Source organism: Crocodylus porosus, unplaced genomic scaffold (assembly GCF_001723895.1).
Source record: "Crocodylus porosus isolate Cpor-Errol unplaced genomic scaffold, CroPor_comp1, whole genome shotgun sequence".
NCBI classification, from domain to species: Eukaryota; Metazoa; Chordata; order Crocodylia; family Crocodylidae; genus Crocodylus; species Crocodylus porosus.
In genome coordinates, this window is record NW_017728906.1 from 91,791,088 (window position 1) to 91,814,008 (window position 22,921).

Below are 22,921 nucleotides of genomic sequence, written 5' to 3' on the forward strand. Positions count from 1 at the left end.
TGCAGAAAGTAAATCTGCTCTGAATCAGACTGGGTTGTTGTTGGAGTCTTGTCTTCTGTGGTGGATAAACCACTTACAAGAAAATCTGTTCTTTATTTGCAAGCCCTTCCTTTGCAGTAAATTAAGAAATGCAACAGTTGATTGTTACAGAGATTAACTCTGAGATCTATTGAATACTCTTTTGTTTTCATTATAATCCTCCTTTGTCTCCATGTGCAAAAGAAGAAAGAGTATATAAATTGGCATTTGCTGTAACAATTTTATAACTAGTATCCAGTACATTCAAACAACTCTTAAGCAAATTGAGGAGCTTTCTAGAGATGTTTTTATTCACTATTGACAAATAAAAGGAGGAGATCCAAAATGCATGCATTAAATATGACTTTAAATGTATATTTTGTCCTGTATCAACCTATTTGTAAAACCTGAGATCTGCTCTGTAGCAGTTGTGTTAATTTCTTTTACAGTCCTTTACTATGACTGTAATTATGGATTCACTGGGTGCATCTACGTGAAACACTTTACTGCACATTAGACTAATCAGACGTGCAGTAAAGCATCACTGTCTACATGTGTGCAGCAGTTACTGCACAATATATTGGTCTAATGTGCCATTACAGGTACTAGAAAAATGGCTCGTTAGCTAATGCCCAGTACTGCATGTTTAGACGCTGACCAGGAGCAAATTGCTCCCAGTCAGCCTAAAAGCAGGAGGCCACAAGGGACGTGGAGAGCTGTCCCAGCTTGGTAGGACACTGCATGCCAGCTACGTGGAGATTGGAACTAGTCCCAATTTCCATGTGGCTGGGACAGCTGTCCCGGCTGCTGGGCAGCTGCCTGCCTGCCCAGTGAAGATCAGGACCCATCCTCCCAATTTCCATGTGGCTGGGACAGCTGTCCCGGCTGCTGGGCAGCTGCCTGCCTGCCCAGTGAAGATCAGGACCCATCCTCCCAATTTCCATGTGGCTGGCAGGTAGCATCTGCCTGGGCGGAGACAGCGGTTCCCACCTCAGTGACTCCACTTCTGCCTAGGCTGACAGAGCAATTTGCTCCAAATCAGCATCTGCAGGTGCAGTATGGCACATCAGTTAATATGCCATTTTTCTAGTATCTGTATCTACAGGTACTATAAAACAGTGTATTAAACTAATATATTGTGCAGTAATTGCTATGCATGTGTAGAAGGCGATGCTTTACCGTGCATTAGAGTAGTCTGCACTTTAGATTAATCTAATGATCAGTAAAGCATTTCGCGTAGCTGCACCCTCTGGTGGAAAGTTTAGATGGCCTAAAAAGAAGTTTCCTTTATCACTTTAGGATGTGTAGGTTTAGTTTTCCAAAACGAGAATGTTAAGAAAACTTCAAAAAATGCTGATCTTAGTATGCCAAAAGCAGAAGTAGTTCATGCAGTTACACTCTTTATCATTGAATCAACTCACCATGCTTCAGAGCATAAATAATACTATTAGTGAAACCAATTTAATGAGAGGATAGGACCTAATATTTTCTACAAGCACCTTGTCTGAACTGAAAGCACTCTAATAAGTTCAGACTGTTAATTTTAATCAGAAAATCAACCATGGCACTACAGTTTACCAAAGTCTCTGCAAGACATACAATACTAGTGTGTTTAATCTTCTTAGTGTTTATGAACTGTAAAATATAAAAATTAGCAGTGTCTGGGTATACACATTTTTAACTTGCTCAGAGGGACATTTTAAAGAAATATTATTAATAGTTTTAATTTTATTTTTTACCCTGCTGTAGTAATACTTAAAATGTTGAGTTCAATATTTCTTTCCATACTAAATTATCTTTTTTTTTCTTTGGGAAACCCTGATTTCTTTTCCCATTTCTGTTTCTAATGAACCATGGAATTAACACGACCTACATTTGTTTGTTTATATCTGCATCTGATCACCAGCATCCCTTATGTGTTCAGTTGGTAACTCTTTCTTAACAGGAGACACGTGGAGAAAGCATGAAACACTGCTTTTCTGCAGAACTCCTTCCACTTCTTGATTTATATTGGATTGTATGCTGATTCACTGACTAAAAGAAGCTGTCTTGACATCGCATCTTTTTAGTGGCATAACTGCATCCATGCTGTGGCTTTCGCTGGTTTTGAAATGCCATAAAAAGCTACACCTCTGGACAACACTACCATGCCTGCAAAAGTCTCTAGTTCAACCCTGTCCTTTATTCCAGTGCTGCCTCTATTTCCTCCATTGTCCATGACATAGTAATTTGATATAGTTCTATACCAGCAGCATATTATGATGCAGTCTGGCAAGGAAGTAATTCTTCCCTCATTCTCGTTCTCATCCACTTGGTGAAGGATTTAATTGGGTGTGTGATCCTTCATAGCTAGACCCCAGGTCCATTACACAGGGAGATGTGGGGTTCTTAGTCCTATATGTAGGGTTTTTCTTACAAGAGAAGGCATGCACGGTAAGAATGAAACATTGTTTTCCTGCAGAAGTACTTCCACTTCTTGCAAATCACAATCCAGCCCAAAGTCTTGTATCACCTCATCTTTAATAGAAAAACCTGCTCATGCTGTTTCTGTCCATTCCTTTCTTAACACACGCATATCAGACTGAAACGTATTGGGGTGGAAGAAAAGGTGGGAGAAAGAGGGGAAAATCATCATAATGTATCCTGCAGAACAGTCAAGTTTATCCAGAGACTAATAAAACAATAATTTTGGCAGCAGAGAAGTTTGGAGTGATCCAACTTAATGCATGTACGTTTGTGGTCCAGATGGTAAAGGCTCAAGTAGAATATCTAAAGTAATCATAGTTAAAAGCCAGAAAGGGGGTGGGGAATCTTCATCTGGTTCTTTTTATATGGCTTGGTTATGGACTGTTTTTGGCTAGGGGCCAAAGGCGTGATAGTTTGGATGGTGGATAAATGAGTAGTGTGGCTCAGACTAAGATCAGCAGCTTTTGAAATGAATTGGATCTTGATTACTGTCTCTTTTGAGGGGAAAATGTGTTCAGAAGTGAGGCAGACACTGAAGAGGACAGAGAGCTAGCTTAATCTAAGGATATGCTCTCTTCACAGACAGAGCTAGTCAAAGCAATGCCCGGTTAGCTGGGCATTTCCTACAAGTGTGGGAATTCTGTCACGGGGAAGAGAGATGGTAGCTTTACAAGCTTAAGTTGACGTGTAGTTAATTTAGCCATGCACAACCCCAAAATCAGCTAATAGATCTACTCTCATCAGTCTCTCCATAAAAGTGGGCCTTATGATTCACAGCGACCCTGACAGAATCCCCTCCAAAATATTCTTTTGATTCTGTCCAAAGTCTAGTATTGGCTGCAGAGGTCTCTCCAAGGGGCTGAGTACTCTGGCGCTGAACAGTTGGACTGTTCACAGGCTTGAAGCTCAGCATATCATTAACTAAGCTAATGGATAAAATTACTTAGCAGCTTGTAGGGTTCAGTCCATACTGAGTTCCGTACAATGGCCCTACTCATCACATTATTTCCCTTTGGAAGGGAATCCTGACCCCACTGAAAAAAATAATTGGTTTGCCATTGAGTTGACAGGGCCAGGACTTTGGCTTTGGTCTTTTTTATCTTACATCAGCAAGGTGCTTGAAAGTGGAAATCCTGAAATAAACAGTTCAGTAAATTGTGGAAAATCCACACAGTCCCAGAAATGTTCAAATCCTGGGAGTGTGTGTGGATCAGAGCTCCTGGATAACAAAGCACTCTCCATTAAGATTTGCTTCTACAAAATAACATTTCTTTTCTAGAGAGGAGCAGAAGATGGTAATGAATTTATGTTTTCAGTGTTGTAATCGTGGTTTAAAAAAAGAGCTGTGTAAGGCATACACAAAGAGAAATTCATTCTTTCTGTTTAGGCAGGAAGACATTTTTGTCTAGCCCTACTGCATTTATGAAGCATGGACCCACAGCCAGAATTACTGAGCTTGATCGTTGCAACGAAGTGTTGCAGCTATAATACTATTGATTTTTTTGCCTTATAAAATATTTCCAACAATTTTATCTTGCCAAGCCCAGTGCTTTGAATGTTAGCCTATTAGTGTATTTCTTTATTACCTACCTAGATCTATTGGTTGGTTTGAGGGGGTTTTTTGCTTTCTTTTTTGGCTTACACAGTGCATTAAAATTGAGAGTGATTTTTTTTGGCTTGTACTGATATGAAGTTATAATTTACATAGCCCTTTACGTTAGCAATCTTGTCATCATATTTGTGGTGGTTTTGCTTTGTAAAAAAAGAGTTTACTTGTATGACAAGGGTCTTCTTCACAGTCAGATTAGATGACAACCAGTGGGATTTATAAACTGGATATTACAAATGGAATCGTAGTTCAAGTTGTGATGTAAAGAGCAGGAGGGTTTTTCTCCACATGGGACACGGCTGCTAAATCATGAGGTCCCAGTGCTTTATAAAGCTCTTTGCTTATCCAGTTTAATGCTAGCAAATTTATTTCATCAGGTTCTTCTGTAGAAAAGAGACTTTTTCATCTCATAATAAAGTATGGTAGAGTTTCCCTAGTCCTCCTTTACATTTTCAAATGATTCATTTAGGATATCTTCATTGACTGGGTAAGCAGAGCTGAAACACCTTAAGGTTTGTTGAGCCATCTGGTTTCCTTGCAACTTGGAGCCTGCTGGCAAATAAATATTAGGTTGTTCCAATTTAGAACATGATGAAGTGGGAAATAATGGACATTCTTGAAGAATCTGCAATGGGATCAGCTGTTATAGGCAAAAATTGGCAGGTGCAGTACACTGTGCTGGCTCCCATAATGGTCCCATATTGAAGAGTACAGCTGAGAAAATGGCCTTCTAATTGAACAGTATCAGTGACTCCCAGCAGCTATTCTCAGCACTGTCAGTAGCAGAACATCACTAATTGGAGGTTATTGGTTGACTGGTAGAGCCTGTCAGTGAATGAAGGATTACAGCATGTTGATGTTTATTTTCTAGATACTAGCATATTCATCACCTCCTATTTAGGAATTATGTTCTGTAAACTGGAGACGGAAGTCCAGAAGACTTATGTGGACTTGTGGGGAAAGTGCTGGCATTATTTATTTATTTACTTATTTATATTTTAAAACATTGTCGCAGCGATTTGGAGCCATCAGGCTGTTCAACAGCATGATCTCATCGCCATTACTCTCATTGTACGTTCCTCTCACTTGTTGCATCTTGTTTTTAAATTGGATCCTTAATCCTTGCCCTGCAGACCTTTGTCTTTCAATATTTTTATGTAGCCAAGCAGACCCCATGCTTGTCTGGACCTTCTGGATGCTACCATAATATATATAATAATCATCATAATCATTTTATCCTATACAATATTTAGTATATTTGATTATCTCAGCCTTTGGCTTTAGGTATCATTTTCCTGTATTGCTTCTGTTCATTAAATATGAAAGCTTATTGCATGGTATTCTGGTTTAATATAAAGGTTGGTTGGCTGTACAACCCCTTTCTCACCAGCTCTCTGTACACTTTGAACAATAAATCTGTTGTCAGTGAGTTTTGCAAGGAAAAAGCCGATTGATTCAGAATGCGCCTCATAGAACTGTGAATATTGTCATTTATCTAGGTCCAGAGACTGTCCATATATGTACAAAAAACTCTTTCTTACCCAAATGATACTATCTGGGAAATCAGAAACTTCAGAGCAGTGGGTGCTCCACACGTCACATTTTCTGTATTTCTTAGGACCAGGGTGTTAAAATGATCATGAGCAGTTAGTTGAAAATTAACTTTGCCGTATCTTACCTTCTCCATAAACTGCACGCTAAATCTCAAACACTTGGAGAGGGTCCTTGGAGTCATTTTTAATGTTTTCTATTTATTGCTTCCTTAAGCTTTGAGAACAAATAGCCTTTCCTATACAAGCCAGAAAGATGCCTCCCTGTTACTGTTTGGTTGAAGTGACGGTGTTTAAAAATAGCCTTTGCTTTATTCTCATATCAAGATAAAAACATTAGTTATGTTAGAAATGCAAGAAAAAAACATTAGAGAGATTTTGGAAGAAACCTCTTCTGGACTGGGACTCTACATGGCAAACCTCAGGCATATATATTATTAATGATGATGCTGGGAAAAGTGAGGCGGTATAATGGAAATGTTAGCGTGCTCTCTGTAGCCACACTGTGGCTAATGAATTCTGACAACCTTTACTTGATCGTACATATTCCCCGCCACTAGAATAAAATAGTGTATTTATTAAATACCAGTGGTGTTGTAAAACTTAGCCAGACCTTAGTTCCCTAAGAAGTTGAGCTGAAAGGGGCATTGTCCAGTAGAAGGAAATCTAGCATGCTGAACTGTGTCTAGAACTAGGAGATGAGAGAACTCCAGAGTTCTTATCCTGGCTCTGACACTGGTTCCCTCTGAGGTCTTAAACATGTTACTTGGCGTCACACCCTGAAAAATGCACTGTAGGTTTGAGTGCTTTCCTTTTTGACTGTCTGCTTGTAGACCAGCTGATCTGAATTCTTACCCTGTGGCATCTCTTCTCTGCTGTGGATATAAGTTACATCTTGAATTTTAATTTTATTTTTGGATATTCCCCTTCAACCAGACAAATACTATGCTGTTCCTGCTATAGAACCCTGGACAGCTGAAAGCCGGCTGCTGCCTCAAAGAGTAAAGCATTCTGTCTTTTCCAGCTTGCCCTAACCTATCCAATACAGGCCAGTACAATACAAAAATAATGTTATTGGTAATTGCCAGTACTTAAAGAAAAATTTCTCAAGTTCACAGTACAGCCCCATTGACTTCACTAGGCATATGCCCAATGTATGTGCAAGGGTATTAGAATGGTAGACTTCAGCTGTTGGGTTTTTTTTTTAAATGCTGGGAAAGTTTAATGCTTTTGTAAATGAAGTCCCACTGCCTCTCACATGAGCGCAGAATTTGAACTCGCCAACTCATAGGCAAGATGTGACAGCTTTTAATGTTCCTCCCTTCTTTTTTTTCCCCCTTCCTTCCTCTCTGCACTTAGCTCAATGAATCGGCTAAGCAGCTTATTGAGATGGACAAGACGTGCTTAGCTGCAGCATCTGGTTGTGATGTTCCCTTGCCATCTGACACCAGCACAGCTGTAAATTTGACCCAGTGCTCTACTTTAAACAATACTGGAGCAGTCAGTGCCATCCAGCGGCATATTGATGGCAAGAAGAATGCCAAGAAGCGCCACTCTTTCACAGCTCTCAGCATGACACACAAGTCCTCCCAGGCCCTGAATAACAGGCACTCCATGGAAATCAGCGCTCCTGTCTTGATCAGCTCTAGTGATCCTCGTGCTGCTGCCAGAATTGGAGATTTGACTCATCTTTCATCCAGTGCTCCAGCCCAGGTAAAAATGCACAAATTAACCATTACGCTGAGCTGAGACCGGGATGAGACCCAATACATAATGCTATTTATTATATCTGTACTATCACAGTGACCTACACATTAGCAAAACAAATGGATGTGTTTTATGCATAATTACATATTATGCACAGCATTTTGTTGTTTACTGTGTTTTCCCCAGTGACAACTACTCTGACTGCTGGTTTTTTATAGAATTTTTGTAGGTGATAAGTGTGGGTAAGGGTCTGTCCTGATTTCTCTGGCAACCCCACATTTTGGGAGATTTCAAACTGTGCTGTAAAAATTATTTGTAGGATAAAGCTTGGCAAACAGGATTGTTAGCCAAGGCACAATTCTTCCACCCACCTTCAGGAAAGTTTCTGAATGATCACTCTGTCCATTTTTAGATTACATGAATGTAAACATATAGCTACCAACCTACTCTCATTTTTACACCATCCTTGGGGTGCCAGTAATTTAAGTTTAGCTTTCCCTTAAATGACACTAGAGTGAGGCTGCAGAAGCACAGATTACTCTGTAGTGATCATCTGGTACTCTGCTCCGTGGCATGTTTGTTCTGTAGGAAGAAGTGGAGGCACAACCAGTTCTTCCTAGCTGGCTGCCCATACTGGTGCTATATAAGTGCCTGGCCACTCAGTGGTGGACACCCAATTTTCATTTGAGCAAATGACTACACTGGGTTGAACTTGGCTAGTGGGATGCATACAACTGGTACACCAATGTACCTTGCACATAGTTTCTCCTTAGCTTGAGGGGTAACTTCACCCTCACTTTCCTTGATGTACCAAAGGTGTAGCCGTGCAGCTTGGCACCCAGGGCAGCACTGGCCGTGCCAGTTGTGGCATGCTGCTGAGACAACAGGTACTCTTCCCCTGCCCCCTCCTCCCCGCTGCCCACCACAAAGGAGACATCTGGAGCTGCTGCACTGGTTACTCCCTCAGTTATGCTGCTGTGACATAACACTGTGGATCGTGTGTCTACTTCACTTTTACTATGCAGTGAAGCCGATTCACTTCATAGTTAATATGTTATGTATGCACCCTAAGGAGGTCTGAAGGAGGCTGAATGCAGGGGAGATTTTCATATGCGTGTCACAGGCCAGCTGGGCACTGTGAATGTATCAATTTAGTTGCAAGCTGACTGGGTGCTGCAACTGTATCAGCCACTGGGCTGTTTGGTTCCAGATCGAGGAGGCAGAGTTGGGAGTGAAGCAAATGCAAATTTATTATAGCTTACACACATAACAGTTAACAGAAAGATAAATGCGACAAGCAGATAATGCAGTATTAAAGTATTAATAGTAAATAATAACAGATAATAACAACAGATAGATGGATCACTCTGTTGCAGGCCAAGTGGGCACTGCGAGGGTATCAACCACTGGGCTGTTTAAAACAACAGATAGACAGACAGGGGTTGGCAACTTATTGATAGTTCCTCGATGCCAGGTGCATGCCAAGTGATTACAGCAAAGTCAGGCGTCCCTGATTGACGCTGTTGGAGGGATTACTGGGGAAGGTCCCTTGATTAGGATCCGATCCTCACTCACACCGGGAGTCCAGAGTCTGGGCTTGGAAAAGTAATGAACATTCTGTTCCCTCCTTCCTGCTGGTCATATGACACACACGCCTTTTATACCTAGTTTTATGCTAATCTGTTGCCTTTAGAGCCACTCACAATTTTGCCTCATAGCTGTTACCCTATGGTATTGAAAGGTGTTAAAAACTATCGTAAAAGGTTACTACCCAGACTCAGGTTTATCCAATAAGTAAATTACAATGCAGCATTTTTAGGTTTGAAATTAACATTACTAAACTCAACCCTTTTAGATTTTTCTGAATATGCTTTCTTGAGACATGCTTTCCTGAAATGTGTTGGGTGTGCCAGGTGGTTGGATCCAGTTTTATTGTCAAGGCTGAACCCTGAGCAAAAGTCGTTAGGTCAGCTAATCTTGCAGCTACAGCATCGCCTTTGGGGCCCAGTCAGTTCTACAAACAGTTAGTTTTATTATTTTGGTTAAACTTAACGACAGACAAGTTGCATTTGTGGGTTACAAACTTACAAGCTTTATATTAGGCAAAAATTCCATATTCCTCCAAGAAGCACATATTTATTGCTTATTAATCCCTCTGATTCTGGCCGTCAGATACGGATCACCGCTAAGTCTGACCCAGGTCCTACGATGTACACCTGGGTCACAGATCATCAGATGTAGAAAGTCACGTGAACCTGGCATATATGCTCACTTTGTCCCTGCCCCTGCCTTCCCCATCTATGCTGCTAGGGTGTCTCATTCATATGCCTTAGTGCCATTGGCTGTGTCACCCTGTCTGTATAAGTGCAAGTCTGAAAGTGCATAAGGGAAGAAGGCAGCACTTCTCTTAGTGGTGCTTATATCCATGTATCAGCAAGAGTTTAAACTCTTGTTTTATGGGAAGCAGACAGGTGGCAGAGCATCCACTGATTTCTGTCTTCCAATTCAGCTAGCTGCCCAGCCGGCCCATTGCTTACACTGAGAAGGAACAGAGGTGGCTACATAGTGCAGTGACATGCCAGGAAGCTGCATTTGCCCTTCACATGACCTTTCTAGAACCTTTTGACTGTAATTTATGTCTGATCTGTTCACTTATAGGCTGCCAAATGGAGGTGAGATTATGGCCCTGCAACGAGTTAAGCAGTGGCATCTGTGCCAGTAGAATAACAATAAGTTCTAAATCTGGCACAGGGACCCTGACTTCTCAAATAAGTCACATGCACGTTCTTATATCATTTAAATGACATGCTTGAACTTTTAAAAACAAAAAGCTGTAATATTCCTGTAAATAAATCAAAAGGCAGCTCCCGCATTCATTTTGTTAAATAATACAGAGGTTTATCCTAAGCTAACAAGCCAGAGTCCATCTCTGTCATATCCTGTTTTAGTAAAATTGGTCAATATAATTGTATTCTGGTTAGTGGTCACAGTAGGACCTAGACACTACAGAAACACTTTTAGCCTTTAACATGACACTAAATATTAAAGCTCCCAAATCACTGAGGGACAGATTCCCATCCTCTCACTCTGCCAGTCTTCTTTGTGACTTTACTGGGACTATGGAGAGCAAGGGGTCCAACTTCATGATTAAGGATATCATACTCTACCCATATGACCACATCCTGATGAGCAGGGGTATGTGCTTGCAGCAGCACAAATAGCAGCAGCATTTGTGCCTCTACTTTGTGCTGCAGTACATACCCCTGCACGTGCGCTTTGTTGAGGGGCAGTTTGTCTTGCTTTAGGCAAACTGCTCAGCTCCTCCCAGCTCCCAGTCTGGTTCCATGTGTTGCAGGGATGGCTGGCTGGGGCACAGGGTGCCTCAATGTGGGGCTAGCTAGTAGGCATCCCTTCACTGAGGCACCCTGCACCCCAACCAGCCATGGAGCAGCATGTGGAGACAGAGGAACAGCCAGCCCAGGCACTGTCTGCTCCTCCATCTGAAGGCACACTCTGCCATGTGTCTCAGTGCAGGGACTCTGCAGTGTGTGGAGACAGAGAAGCAGGAAGTCCTGGGCTACCTGCTCCCCCATCTCCGCATTTGTCTGGGCAAACACTACTTTCATGTGCTTTGCCCTGCTTTATTTATCGGGTGGGGGGGTGTTGGCTACCGGGAAATCCCAGTAGCAAGTTTTGCTCCCACAATGCAAATTAGCAGTGCAGCACATGGTTTAATGTGTAAGGCATGCAGTTTATGGCACCACAAAGAGGTCTGTGGCACCATAAACCACATGTCCCTCCATGTATGGACGTAGTACATGAAGGTAAATCTTCTTGTTATTCTGCAGCAGCAGAAGGCAGGCTGTAGATCTAGTGTAACCAATGCTTAAGTATGTGCTTGGGCACAACTAGCGCCATGGCCTGTACAGATTGCTGGGAGAGACAGGAAAGAGGTGGGAAAGTCATGGACATGGTCTCTACAGACCCTATGTGACAGTTTGGGGAGAGAACCTTTTGACTTAGGTTGGAATAGGGGTGGGGATTGGACAGCAAACAGTGTATTCCTGAGATTGAAAATCTATTGGTGAAATCCTGCTGGAGGCACAGGAAAGACTACAGTTAGTAATCAAGGAGTCCAGGCCTCCAAAAGTCCACAAGCATTCAGAGACCTTGAAGGAAGTCCTCCAAAATCTTGAGATTTACTTACAAACAATGAATTTAAAATACAAAACAAAATTAAAAACTGTTCTGAGGTTTTTACATTTGCTTTCGCATTTGGGGGACTTATTCATATGTTCAAATTTTTCTAGAAACTTAAATCTTTTTACAAATAAGTTCAGTTGTCATCCTCATGTAATCACATGACTGTGAGATCTAGGCCTTTCAGCAAACCACCAAGTATCTCAAGATCATAATAGTTGGCAACAGTAGAACTTCCCTTATTTCCACCTGTCTTTCTTCAGATGCAAAGCGGGTCCCAAATTCACCTGGGATATTAATAGGTGTTTATACACATGCTCCAGGAAGCAGGAGGGGTCTAAAGTTTCAAGTGCATTAGTGTCCTGGCACTGAAAAATGGCAACAGGAGTGCTTTAACCAAAGTTCATTGAACAAGCTTTAGTTAAAACACCACTGTTTCCATTTTTCAGCGTGGGGAGGCTGATACATGTAATGGTGCAGGCTGCTGGAGCACAGTAATTACTACGGTCCGGAAGACTTGATTAAATCGAGTCTGCTCCAATGCCTTGTAATTACAGTGCATCAGAGTAGCCTCAACGTGCATTTATAGGCATCCCATGTGTCTATTTTCCTTATAACTACCAAAATAATTTTCATTTGAAACCAAAATCTAAAACTCGATGCTTCCTCCACCCATCCAACCTAGGTTGGGTTCCCTTCTTTTACAGTAATTAATGATGCAGTCACATGCATTAAAGGAGTATGGAGTAGTTGCTCTTATATTAAGATCAGCAATTGTGGGCACATCTACACAAATAAACTCTGGAAGTTATTGGTTCAGAGTTTGAACATGTGCCTGGGAGCAATGAACTCTGGAGCAATAAGCTCTGGAATTTATTCATGCACAACATGTGAAGCCAGGTTGGAGCAGCCCCAGCTGACAGCGGGCCCTGGGGGCCAACCTGCCAGCCCAGGGTTGCTCCCCCTGGCTCAGCGTGCTGCAAAGGGGTTGGCTGAGTCACCAGGGAGCGTCAGTGTGGGACTAGCCAGCAAGCATCCCCCCCCACTGAAGCACCCTCATGCCCTAGTCAGCCTCTCCAGCATCTATACATGCACTGCTGCGGAGTTTTTTTACTCCCCAGCATGATAGTACTTGTATTTACTTCTGGCTGGCTGTATTTACAAGTACTATCTTGCTGCAGATTAAATTAGTTTACTCCAGCCTAATAGGAACAGATATGTAGATGCTGAGACATCTACTGTGCAGCTAAATAGTCAACTGTGCAGTAAACATCTTTTGTAGATGTACCGTTTAAGGCAAAAACTGGTGTCATGACCTCAACTCTGAGCATATCAGAGAACAGGAAACTGAGCTGATGATTTTTTTTTACTGCGAAAATATAGTTGTCATTTTAAAGCTAACTTTAGTACTCTATATTTTATTTTTGATTTGGCATATTAAACACTAATGAACATATTCTGATGGCATTTACACATCTGTAATTGCTATTTTTGAGAAATAATATAGGTAGAACTGGTCATAATTTGGTTGATAAGAAAGCATTTGCTAACCAAAGGAATCTTTTCTCAAACCTATAGATAATCTCTGCTGTGTTATTCAGCAGAAAAATACTGCATCTTTCCTTCCCTTTTAGAAATTGCTCCAATATTAGACTTAACTGTGCAGTACAAGTCATTATATAGTCTGTGAACTGCTTATTCTATCATATTTTCAGACTCTGCTTGTTCTAATTCAGCTGATTCAAATGAAGTGTATTTTTACACTGGAAATAATAATTGTATTGCAAATGTCCAGCTAAATTCTGTCCTTTGTTATACCATGAGTTTTATTTACACCCTGAGTTTTGCTTGTCTCTTTGAAATTGCCGGGAACCTTGTCAATGTTCATTCTCTGTGCTTCTATAAGAAAGAAAAAATAAAACCATTTTGTTCAGTTTAATATATGTAAGATACTTTGCCCTTCTGCCTCTGCCAGGATTAATATATCCTCTATTGCAATCTTTTCTTTCTTTCTTACAGAATTTCATACGCTTGTATGACATCCTTTCCCACAAACACAGAACATTGCTATATGAAAAAAAGTAGTTTAAAATGGTTCTGAGAACAGACTTAACAGTTTACCAAGCATGCAAAAAGTTTGTGTACGTAGCTGATTTACAGTAGACCTCTTATGTTGCGTTGATATGGCTTTTGGGAGTCACTGCATTATTGCAAGCCATTAATTTCTCCTAAAAGGTGCCTATTATATGTGTTCAACATTTAGATGCACCAAGACAAATCAAAGTATGGAACTTCATATAATAAAGCATTTGTAAACTTCATTAAGCTAACAATTGTGGGCTTCAGGCTTTACTGACATGCTCATTGTTATACAAGGAGTAGCAGCTCAGCATCTTTCCACTACCTGCTATTTGTTTATAGATTTCTTGCACAGCGTTAAATGTGTTTGGAAATGAATGGCAGCCTAAAAGCACCTTTTCATTGACTGAAAAACCTTGGAAGTAAAATTATTTGCTTCGAAGTGTGAGAGCTAGAAAAAATAGTACAAGCAAAGCACATGGAAAGCCATGATACTCTGAAAACAAAGCTATGAAAGAAGTATTGGCTTGATGTTCTTTTCATTTGCAGGAGAATTTGCATGTAGTAGGCTTGGTGCCTGCATGCTGCGGGTAGCCCATTAAACATAAAAACTCCCATCTACAAAGTAATAGTGTCTGTCCATCATGTAGAGTGTTCTAACATGCTTGTGAAATGGATTTGTATTGAAAATGTAGTAACGCTGCAGGCCTGTGATAAAAGTGGAGTTGAATTAGGTTACTGGTTCGGAGGAGCTGTCCATGACTGAGTTGCCTTAGACAGCTGAGGAAGTCCCACTGGCACACTAATCATGCCTAGGCCTCAGATGGCTTATCTTGCTTCCATTTTCACCCCTTATGAATTATTCTTCTCTGCTATTTGAAAGGTCAGAGGTCAACACTTCTCCAAATCCCCCTGGTTTTTAGACAGAAAATGCATCTCATGAATAATGAAGTATGGCTTTGTGCACACCAGTGCTGTGTCTGAGTGAGGAGGAAAGGGCACAAGAGCATTGTATGTATCTTTTGAACAATTATTCTCCATGCACAGAGAATCCATTAATAACTCTTGGTTAAGAAGTGCAGGCTTCCAGCTACACACTACACCTTCTGAAAGGTCAAGAAGGAGCCTCTGTGCAGGGTCCTCTACCTGTAATAGTGATACTATGTGGGGGAAAAATCCTCTTGAAATAACTCTCTTCATAGAAGTCATTGGGAAGTATTGAATTTTGGCTGAGAATGTAATGGTGAAGCACGGTTGAGTTTGACAGGCAATCTGTGACAGCTTGTAGTAGGAAACATGCAGGTTACATTTAAATCCAGAAGTAGATCACAAGGAAAACATGAATCTGAACTTTGAATTTATGTGCGTCAAGCAGCAGGGAAATTAAAATTCTCTTCAGATGTGGTTCAGGGTTGGATTTATAATGGTATAGGATCCAGTTTACTTGGGAACAAAGACTGACCAGGACAATTCACATTACACTGTAGCCAAAGATGACTGAAATCTCAAAAGACAAGCTGACCTGAAAAGAGTTCCCCCATTCACCATGGCAGAAAAGTAGGTAACAGTGGACATGTCTACAGCTGCACTTTAGCACACAGCGTTCTATTTTACTGCATGTTAGTGTTGCGTAAAAATGTGCTAATACACTAATGCGCAGTAAAAATAGGCTACTGCACATTAAACATCACTAAAAAAGCATGTGCTTTCACTACTGCATATTAGGGAAGCCTAATGTACATTTATTTAGTACCTCACATTAGAGGTACTAAATTTAATGCACACTAACAAAAGTGCATTAAATAACAAAAGTGCTTTAATGAATGTGTAGACTCACCCAATGAGCAGTCCCGTAGGGTTTCAGCCATTTAGATCCAAATTCTCACACAAATAGCATAAGAGGCTTTAGCATAGTCTAATTTGAACTCATCCTTATTATACCCATTAACTATAATCCAAAACTATGTGGGACTGGAGCCAAATACCCTGTCTATGAATCCCTAGTTAAAATATAGTATAAACCACTCTTATAACCTTTTACATTATTTTTTAAATTGCCTAGTTGTACATATGTGTGTGTGTATGTGTGTAGTATTAACTAATTGTTTCATAGATACCAACAGAAGTTAAAAGGCTTTTTAATATGTACCATTCACATTGGAGTATTATATTATTCTTCAAGGCTTTTGTAGTCTAAAGACCTGTTATCTGATTGAAATCTTCAGACTTATTACACAGGCGTATCAGAACTCAGTAGAAAGCAGAGTCACCTGAAAGAACAACTAGTAAGAGTAGATATTATATTCTTTTCTTGCAATACTTTCAGCATCAATATATTTTCACAGATTTATTAAGCAGCCAAAAAGTTTGCTTATCTCTAAATCTACCTAGAGAAGACTATGGGGTTTTTTGCAGTGTAGTGGGGAGTTATATTCCACTGTGTACAATCTCATTGCCCACAAAACAAAGCAAGTTTCATTTTTCCAGATCCTCAGGGAGGTAGAAACCCCAAAACATTTTATCCCTGGAATCATTTGCACAGAGCTGTTCTTGATGACTTCAGTTACCTGCCTGTCTGCTACTGATCCTGGAGAAGCAGCAGTATATGATTCTGCGAGCTTTGGGTTCACTTGATACATACACTACTCTACAAAACTTTCTGCTTCCACCAAAAGGTTATGTACATGTGCATGGTGTTTTTTTGATGGAAGGGAAAACCACTACAATGTGCTTTTCTTCTTGCTGCTGTTTGTTTAACACTGCAATAGCACAGAGAGGCCAGAGTCAGAAGTGTGACAGACCTACTTCTCAGGCATACCTATACAATGAAAAGACAGCCCCTGGCCATCAAGAGTTTATTTAATTACCAAATAGATAAGTGTTAGGTTGTGATTAAATTAGCATCTTGAAAATTAACATCATTCACTTTACATTTTCTCACATCTCAAAAGGGCAAGATATGTTCACATCCAGTTTGGTCACAAATCTGTGTGAGGACTGCAAGTATAAGAGCACACTTACTATAAAATGAAGCACCTTTAAAATTTCACATTGCATTCTGGAAAGACTAGAACAGCAATGGAAACAGCACAGCTCTAAACTGAATGATTCTAACAAGTCCTTTCTTAGGGACCTGGGAAATATGAAACCAGAATAGTCAGCACTGGTCCATGTGCAGAGCTCCTACTGATGTTAATGCAAGGGGTATTCATAAAATTGAGATGACAAAAATAGGTTATTTTCCAATTGGAAGCCATCAGATTAGGGCAGTGAATTCCAGTCTTCAGCAAGATCCTTTTAAGGGTGCCACAGGAAGTAGGCTGGTAAGTGAGTTGTAATAAATTACTATTTTTTTAAATGAGGTACTGCTAAATTCAGAAAAGTTATGGAGGGGTGCCTGAAGTCTATGAAAGTTGGGAAACTGGAATAAGGTATACAGAGGATAAGGAAAACCATCTACACAAATTCCCTGGTTTTCTCACTAGCTACATTATGCACATTCATGGAATGGATTTCTTGGGTATTTTGGCCGATCATAATCAAAGGCCAGCTTCATGCTGGAATAGGCTGGCCTACTGTTCAGACCTTTGCCCACAGCCTAGGGGCACTTTCATGCCTCATATAAATGTGTAAATTGTGGGTTTAGGTAAGACCCTGAATGAATTGTGAGTTGAATAACTTAAACTACAGTTTCTGCAGTAGATATTTGTCCAGAACTATATCTATTTGCTCGGGTTTTTTTACACACAGTGTTAAAAAAAAAGTCTTCCTCTGAAATTGGTAACAATGTCTTAGCTCCCACTTTGGTAATTAACATTTGATGAGGCCACTTGATCTTGCCTGTAACACTTTCTGTCAATACTTGGTAGCACCACCGTGCATTAAGTGCTTACACATTATTTCTAGGAACATTAAGGCCCAGAGTGATTGCCAGAGTCATTGTTTTATGGAGTCAGTGAATTAGAGAAATGAGTAGCATGAATCTCAAGGACCATTAGCCTGTTTTCTAGATGAGATATTTGTAGAGGACGGTGTATTAACCTATGCATGCTGAATATTAGAATGTTTCTCTCTTATTATAAAGTAATAAAAAATCATTGAAAATAAGATGTAAATATGCATTCAAGATGTTAAAAGACATTTTCCTTTGAATTAATGAATGTGGCAAGTGCCCTGTGGTGAGACTGTTGAATTTGCTTTGAAGCCAGAATAGAGATTTCTGGTTGGTGATTTTATTGTTGATAAGAACATTAATTTGATAGCAGCAGCAATTATTTTTCTGTGAAGGTTGCTCCAACTTGCAACACTGGTACGCCCTGTTTTGAGTTTTATCACTATCTTCATGGCTCCCATGCCCCACTGAGAGACATCACTAATCCCCAAAAGCATAAAGTCTTTTAAAATTAAATCCCCAAAAGTGGAATTAAGGTAATAGTGAAAATGTCTTAAATCTACAGAAGAGAGAGAACAGCAAATTCATTCTAGAAATCCAGACAGTTAACTCACAACTTTTCAAAGAAAAGGGAAAGGAAGATAAAAAGCCCTAAGGAAAGAGCTTGGGATGAAGTTTTATCCCAAATTCTTGGCCATTACCTTGACATTCCCAGCCTTTTCAATAATTGTTGTAGCTGTTTTTATATAATATTCTGGAAGTGACTCAAGGGCTAACAATATCTCACTAGTATATTATTTTCACAAGAATGTATGCCATAAATTCTGCACATTAAAAATCTATGTTCTTTGATGTCTTTTATAAGTGTTGTTTGCCATTCAGTGAATGAAAAGGAAACATTTACGTGGAAGGTTTTGACCCTAAGGTGTCAAACATGATTTGACCCAATCAGCTTAAAAGCTTCATTTTGTTAACTAGATACAGATTCATAATTTTTTAAACCCCAAATTTCATATTAGGCCATGAAAGTGTATAGTGTCATTAAGCAGCTAAAGAAGTACACTGTGAATACTCAGTTTCTGCCTCAGTGGAGAGCTGGACAGCAGAGAGCCCATGCAGTAGGACCCTTTATTCCCATTTTCCCACAGGCGTTAACTACCACCAGTTCTGGTCCAGGGTACACTGGCACATGGTGTCCCTTCCTTATCCTTATGATACTCCGTTCCCTCCCTACCCCATTCCCTGTCTTTATGCACACTGAAGAAAGGGGATGTGGTGTGGGGAGGCCCTGCTCATACTATCCTAGCAAAGCCACGAGAGGACAATGGCAGTGATGCCTGAATATATTCCTCTGCTAGGATGGTGCCAGAAGAGATCCTGCCAGTCAGACAAGTTTCAGATTTAAAGAATTTATTAATGTGAATGGGTAAATGGGGCAATTGACACTTCTTGTTTTAGGGCAAGCAGATATCATGGCATTGGTGATACTTGCTTTTATGTTTGTCTAGTTTTCTATACAACCCCAAAGGCTACTAAAGTATTTCAAAGAAAAATATGAAACCTGGGAGTCTAATATCTTCACAGAATTCTTGGGGCCAGAACCTCAAGCACAGACCTATAACCTTGATCTGGTCCTAGCTATAGGGATTCTTTACATTGCACTGTACTGTGCAGAGCAAATGCACTACATCTGCTTCACTGGAAATCCTGCATTGTCTGCTGTCCCTCTACCCCGAAGTAACAACTACAAATGGAACTAAATAATAGACCTAACCAGTACAGCACCTGCTTTGCAGAGGAACCATTACACTGAAGGAAAAAATGAGTGATGCAGAAAATGGAGAAAAAAAGATGACCTTGCTGAAGTCATAGCAAAATCATACTGAATAGCCAGTAGGAAGCCAGACAGTCTGTGTTTTTGCCTAGACCTGAGCAGTTTAAACAAATCACTAAGGAGGGTATCGATAGCAAATGCCTGAAGCTGGGGAAAAATATTATGTGATGGGGCAAAAAGAAACATAGTTTCAATATTTGATACCAAAAACAGATTCTGGCTGGATGAGGTAAATAAACAGCCATCTCACCCAATTTTGCACAGGTAGATACTAATGACTGGGTGTGCCATTTGGCATATCAGTAGGAAGATAGTAGGAGGAGATCAAGGATGTCAGCAAGATATACTAATGGGACTTGCTGTCTTCAGCACTGTAGCTGGTAGCATACTGGGAAAGAGAAGACACAGTCTGTGTACCCATATATTCAGATGATGTGAGCTAATTCTCCTGGATTTGTTCTCCTGGTAGAAAAACTACCCAGAGACATCTGAGCAGACATTTAAAAGCTTAGTCCTTAAAGATCAGAGAGCTTGCAGTGCTGATGCTGCGTAGTCAGGGGGTCCCTGACACTATCTCATCAAGCTGTACAGGTTCTGTCCATCTGACCAGAGACAGACACAGCAGGGCACAGGGCAGCCTTGATTTGCTGACTTGGACTTCCTGCAGCACAGTATGAGGGTTGGAAAGGGGTGTTTTTTGTTCCCTGCTTGGCTGCAGTAGTAGAGTCCAGGGAGCAACATACTGTCTCCCTGTGGGAGGGGGTGGAAGCAAAATACCCAAGAGTACTGGAGGACTGTGCTGTGGCTTCTGTCAGAAAGGAACATCGTAGTGATTTAACCCTGGTTGTTACCAGCTTATTTTTCTCCTGGAGCGGCCATTTTTGCTTTGGGAGAAAAATTCCAAACATCTGTACACTACACTTACGGTTTTGCCTGAGAACGCAATGCCTCTCTCAGGAGAAACTGAATGTCTGTATGTGGCCACAGTATAGATAGGAACCGTGGCAGGAAAAAAATGGGGTAAAATTTTAAAGATCAAATGTTCAAATTATTTGGAATGAATTAAAGATGAAATTGAGATGGACTGATGCTTGACCTCCAACAGACTCCAAACTGACCCCAAAGAGGTAACTGCCATATACTTCTCCCATTGTTTCTAGAAATTAAGATTAGTTCAAAAACTATTTTGTTTCTTAGTAGTGTTGAAGTGAGGTGGTTGTTTTTTTAGACTCCCTGACAGAATCTCTTTCAAGGTTCTCAGATGAACGTGAAGTCCTGAAAGGACAGCACAACAACATGGATGTATTATGAACGTGATTAAGCTGGTGTGATATAACCATCTTGTCTATCAAGAAGCTAGTGACCAACTATTGCATTCTGAACTACTGCATGGAGGACAAAGAGGCAGGAGGATTTTATGAGCAGCATTTCCCAAAAAGGGACAGCCAGTAGCTATCCTGTCACCAGGGGATTAAGCACATGCCCCAGTTGAAAAATATTTTTTTGCAATAGTTAAAAGTTTCATCAGTATGTTCAATGATGGCAAAGCTAAGTAGGGTGATGAAGCTAAGTAGGAAATGACCATGTGGCACTTGAAAGCATTTTGACATCATGGTTATTAGTCACAGGATACACCTTTCCACATGCCACTGAAACAGCATTGCTACAGTTGAGATGAGCATTATGTGGAAGGCCCAGAACTCATGGTTAATTTTTTTATCCACTGCCACCTTGCAACATTAAAACGCAGCTACTGAGACAGAGCATGATGCCTGCATAGAATTAGAATATAATGTTTCATGTCAAGTGAACACCTTGTTGCTTGTATTGCCAATGTCAGTACAGCCAGAAATTGTAGGAGTCACAGACAAAAAGGAAGAAAGATACACAAAGAACTAAGCCTACTAGTATAAACAAGGCAAAGAGCTCCTTCCAAAATGCAGATGGCAGATTCTGTCACAAATTGTTTCATCAGATTTTTTACCTGGAAGCAATTGCTGAACAGATAAAAAGTAGTAAATAACTATGGGTGGAGAGAAATTTCACCAAAACCACAGTATATTCCATCCCTGTGAACATAAGAGAAAAAACACATATATGGAAGTTAGCAAAACATGGACTCCACTGACATTTGATTAGCAGTATATGGGCGAAAATGTAGGCCAGCAGGCAACTCATAGAGACCAAAAGAGATGTGCAAAACAACACTACCATGGGAGGGAATAAAGAGTAAAAGAAAAGTTAACATCAAGTCTTAAGATGATAGTATGGATAAGGTGTTAAGATGTAAGCAGGCTATAGTATTAATATTTAAGTTTGCTGTCTCTGATAACTGTGTGAAAAGTGATATGATAGGTAGTTTTCCCAAAAGGGAACTTTATAGTATGTTTATAAGATCACATCTAGGAAATTTAGAACAGATCGCATCCAGCTCCTTTCATGGAATCCACAAACCCAAGTTATGTGCCCCTGTTCCCTATGGAATGGATGGGGAAAGTCAGGAGCCTCAGCATGGAATTAACAACAGCTAGGATAGCACAAAGAATTCCACAGAAATAAATAATAATATATTTATATACATATTAAATAATAATAGTACATGATGTAGTACACAGAAGTGTCCACTTTCAAATTAGGATTGTGCCTGGTTGCACTGGCTGAAAGGAAATCGCCTTCAGTTCAAGGAAATGCTGTCCAATTACCCTTACTATGCCACAGTATCTGTACTAATATCTGTTCTTATAGCCATTGGCATCTCTTGAGAAGAGGTTGCCAATCATCATTCATTGTACCAAACTGTGATCTGAACTTTTTATGCAGATATATGGGTGCTCTGCTGGAGTCAACTAACTCATATTCTTTTATGACCTCAGTAGTGAACCCAGATATCAAGACTTTTTAAAAACTAGAGCACTATTTTACATGAAAAGGCCCAGGAGTTTAGAGCAGTGGGGTCCAACCTTTTTGGCTTGGCAGGCATGCCACAAATTAGCCCCACAACCTCCTCAAATGCCATTTTCATCTCCTTCCTCAGTTTGATTTGTTATTCTGCTTTCTGCTTCCTTCCTTGTGCTCCCTGCCCAATTTACTGCTTAGCTTTCTGCTTCTTGATCTACCTGTCACTGTGCTAGTTGCCACTTGTGGCACTCCTGCTGAAGACTGGCCACCCTTGGTCCAAACTCTGCCTGCTCCCTTGGTATCCTGACTATTGATAACACTAATCTTTGAAAAGAGACGAATTATGTCTAGAAATGCTCTTCTACAACTGCAACCAGAAACAAGCATACCCACCTCTGCATGTGATAAGCCATTTATTTACTATGCACGTGATAAAAATGGATCGGCATAAATACTTGTTTGAGGCTCTTCTCTTCTATTGTCTTCTGGTTGCTTTCTGATGCACCTACCCTGTTTCCCATATTGGCAGTGCAGTAAAAACATCGTGGGAAGGTTTTAATATTAGGGAGTACAAATTTGAAGGAAGATATGTAAATTTGTCACGTCAGAGCATCCATAATGTGTCAGAACTGTGAATCTGAAACATCCCACAGCACTTGTGGTGGGGA

General features: G+C 40.4%; 1 protein-coding gene across 1 annotated transcript in view; it reads left to right on the forward strand.

The window, feature by feature from the left end:
* The window catches only part of SH3RF3 (SH3 domain containing ring finger 3), a gene marked incomplete at its 5' end in the record, with an annotated part of 378,862 nt that overhangs the window by 282,436 nt on the left and 73,505 nt on the right, over window positions 1–22,921 (forward strand). Inside the window, one exon of the mRNA XM_019528481.1 lies at window positions 7,003–7,356. Coding sequence (XP_019384026.1) covers window positions 7,003–7,356 — 354 coding nt within the window. The remainder of the gene's footprint in view (window positions 1–7,002; window positions 7,357–22,921) is intronic.